The sequence below is a fragment of the Notothenia coriiceps genome, unplaced genomic scaffold (assembly GCF_000735185.1).
Source record: "Notothenia coriiceps isolate Sejong01 unplaced genomic scaffold, NC01 NC01_scaffold00002190, whole genome shotgun sequence".
In the NCBI taxonomy this organism is placed as follows: Eukaryota; Metazoa; Chordata; class Actinopteri; order Perciformes; family Nototheniidae; genus Notothenia; species Notothenia coriiceps.
This window is the reverse complement of record NW_011334891.1, coordinates 8,364-10,560: the sequence shown is the minus strand read 5'-3', so window position 1 is coordinate 10,560 and position 2,197 is coordinate 8,364. Positions and strand designations below refer to the sequence as shown.

The window sequence follows — 2,197 nt, the reverse complement described above, 5'->3', positions numbered from 1 at the left end:
AGAAAATCTGTTTACAGTTCTGTTTCATATGGGTGTTGAGAGCTGTATCCTTAAATTCATTTTGCTCTCAAAGTGCACCAGGTTGATGCATTTAACTTCAATATTAAAAAAAAAAATCTTCCTGGGGGAGCAGCCCTTTACTACCAATAGAAATACATTGCTTTTAAAATCGTTCTGTGTGACACGAAAGAAGGGAAAAAATTGTTTTGGTGAACACGAATCAATAGATTAAATGTTGTGACTATTACACGTAATACCGTGAGACTGGGTTGCATGATCTCATACGCAAGTGTAATATACACAGATTAACACATAGGACCGGGGTATCCCAGGTATTTGTAGTCCTCCACAACAGCCACATCCTCTCCCAGAATGCACAGGGGTAGAGGAGACGTCCTCACCCTCCAGAACTAAATCTCTCTGGTCTTGGCCACATTCAGAATACTCACAACATTAGGCTGAGGTTCATTCTGAGATAAGTCCATGGGCAGGTCATCTTCCGCTCTTCTAGATGTGGTTGTGCTTCTTGTTGCTTCCGGCTAAAATAAACATAATTAAAGACATTTTGAGTGTTTAAAATGTGCTGTAATACACAACACATTATTTATTCCTAAACTTGCAGAAAGAAAAACTAAAGTGTAACATTTAATCACATATTTATATATCAATCTTATACACCTTGAATTCTTGTTGGCCAACACATACCCTTTGAAGATGAGCTGGGAAGTTGAATATTGTTGGCACAACACCATCTTTAAGCCGGACAGTCTGCCCCGTTCTGTCAAAGTCCTCACTCCTGAAGTGCTCACTGCAGAGCAGTGTCCTACCAGAGGAAACAAAACCGTCCCTTCTTAGGGCAACTTCCCATTGCAACTTCCCACTGCCTCCTCCTCTCTCCGGTTTTGGGAAACCTTAAAAACATGAGAAACGGGTTCTTGTTTCCAGACTAAGGTGATTAGAGCATCCGTAGGCTGCACAAAAGTCAGGCATAGTCAGGTACTTCTGTAAACACAAAGCCAGCAATTTCCTGTATCATAATGTATCTAAAATGTAAGATGTTTTTAACAAGCCAAACCACTTGGAAGAAATCATGTGTAACTTAAGTTATGTTGAAAAGAAAGAGCAGTTATACCTCTCCCACTGGTGTAAAGTTGCTGGGTCAATTTTGTAATATTAGGTCTCACTCACAGCCTCTTCTTATTAGCCAGCTAATAAATACAACCACATACACAAAGAAAAGCTGCAATTTCAACATGCCCAAGCATCCTGCATCATAGCCATGCTAATAACGTTTATAATAAACCAAACCGTTTGTAAATTAGTCAAGATTTCAGCGAGTTAAGAGTATTTTTGTGCAGATCACTCACCTTACAACAGCTACCATAGCGCGTATCAGAGTAGCTGTTGACTGTAGCAAGATGGCGGCCGGTTAGCTTCGCTGGAAAATCTCCCATGAGCCATCTAGTGTTTATATATATCTATGCTCCTGCCTACTAGTGGGTTGCCAGGTTTGCGCGCATGGCGCTATAATCACCCAATCACATTTTGAAAAAACTAAACGTAATGTCTCAATACAAAAACAAACGCAAATATTTAATTTAAAAAAGTCAAGTCCTTTCAAGTCATCTGTCTCAAGCTTAAGTCAAGTCTCAAGTCATGAATACCAATTCAAAGTCAAGTCAAGTCTTTTATCAATGTTAGTCAAACAAGTCTCAAGTCCAAAAATATGCGACTTGTGACTCGAGTCCCCACCTCTGGTGTTTGGTACTCACCCCACACGAAGCGTGGTCCTCCTCAGTGTCTCCTTCACTTTCCTCTATTTACACTTCTTGCATGATAGATGATGAAGATGATGAAGATGTACCTCCCTGTCTCTTTTTAAGCCTCCGATTTGCTTTCTCCAAAACTTGTTGCCAAAACTGTGAAGTCCTTGCATTTCCTGAGGCCAAGTTGAAGGATCAAATACTAAGAAATTATCACATGACTTGAAGTCATATCTGATTTCAGATGTGGGAAGTTACTAAGTACGCTTATTCAAGTACTGTACTTTAGGGCTGTCTTGAATACCATTTTTCGGGCTCCGGATATTCGGTAGTAATTAGCAGCGAATATTCGGGGGGGGGCGTAGTAATCACCAGCGAACCGCTTCAACACGTGTATTTCGGTTTATTCACGGCATTCATTTTGTTATTCTGCA

At 40.3% G+C, this 2,197-nt stretch overlaps 1 protein-coding gene across 1 annotated transcript in view; it reads right to left on the bottom strand.

The window, feature by feature from the left end:
* Positions 1-410: 410 nt before the first annotated feature.
* The window catches only part of LOC104966139 (THAP domain-containing protein 6-like), a 10,143-nt gene continuing 8,356 nt past the window's right edge, over positions 411-2,197 (bottom strand). Inside the window, exons 2-3 of the mRNA XM_010795289.1 lie at positions 706-911; positions 411-539 (exon numbers count right to left, since the gene is read on the bottom strand). Of these exons, the coding sequence (XP_010793591.1) occupies positions 411-539; positions 706-911 (335 nt within the window). The remainder of the gene's footprint in view (positions 540-705; positions 912-2,197) is intronic.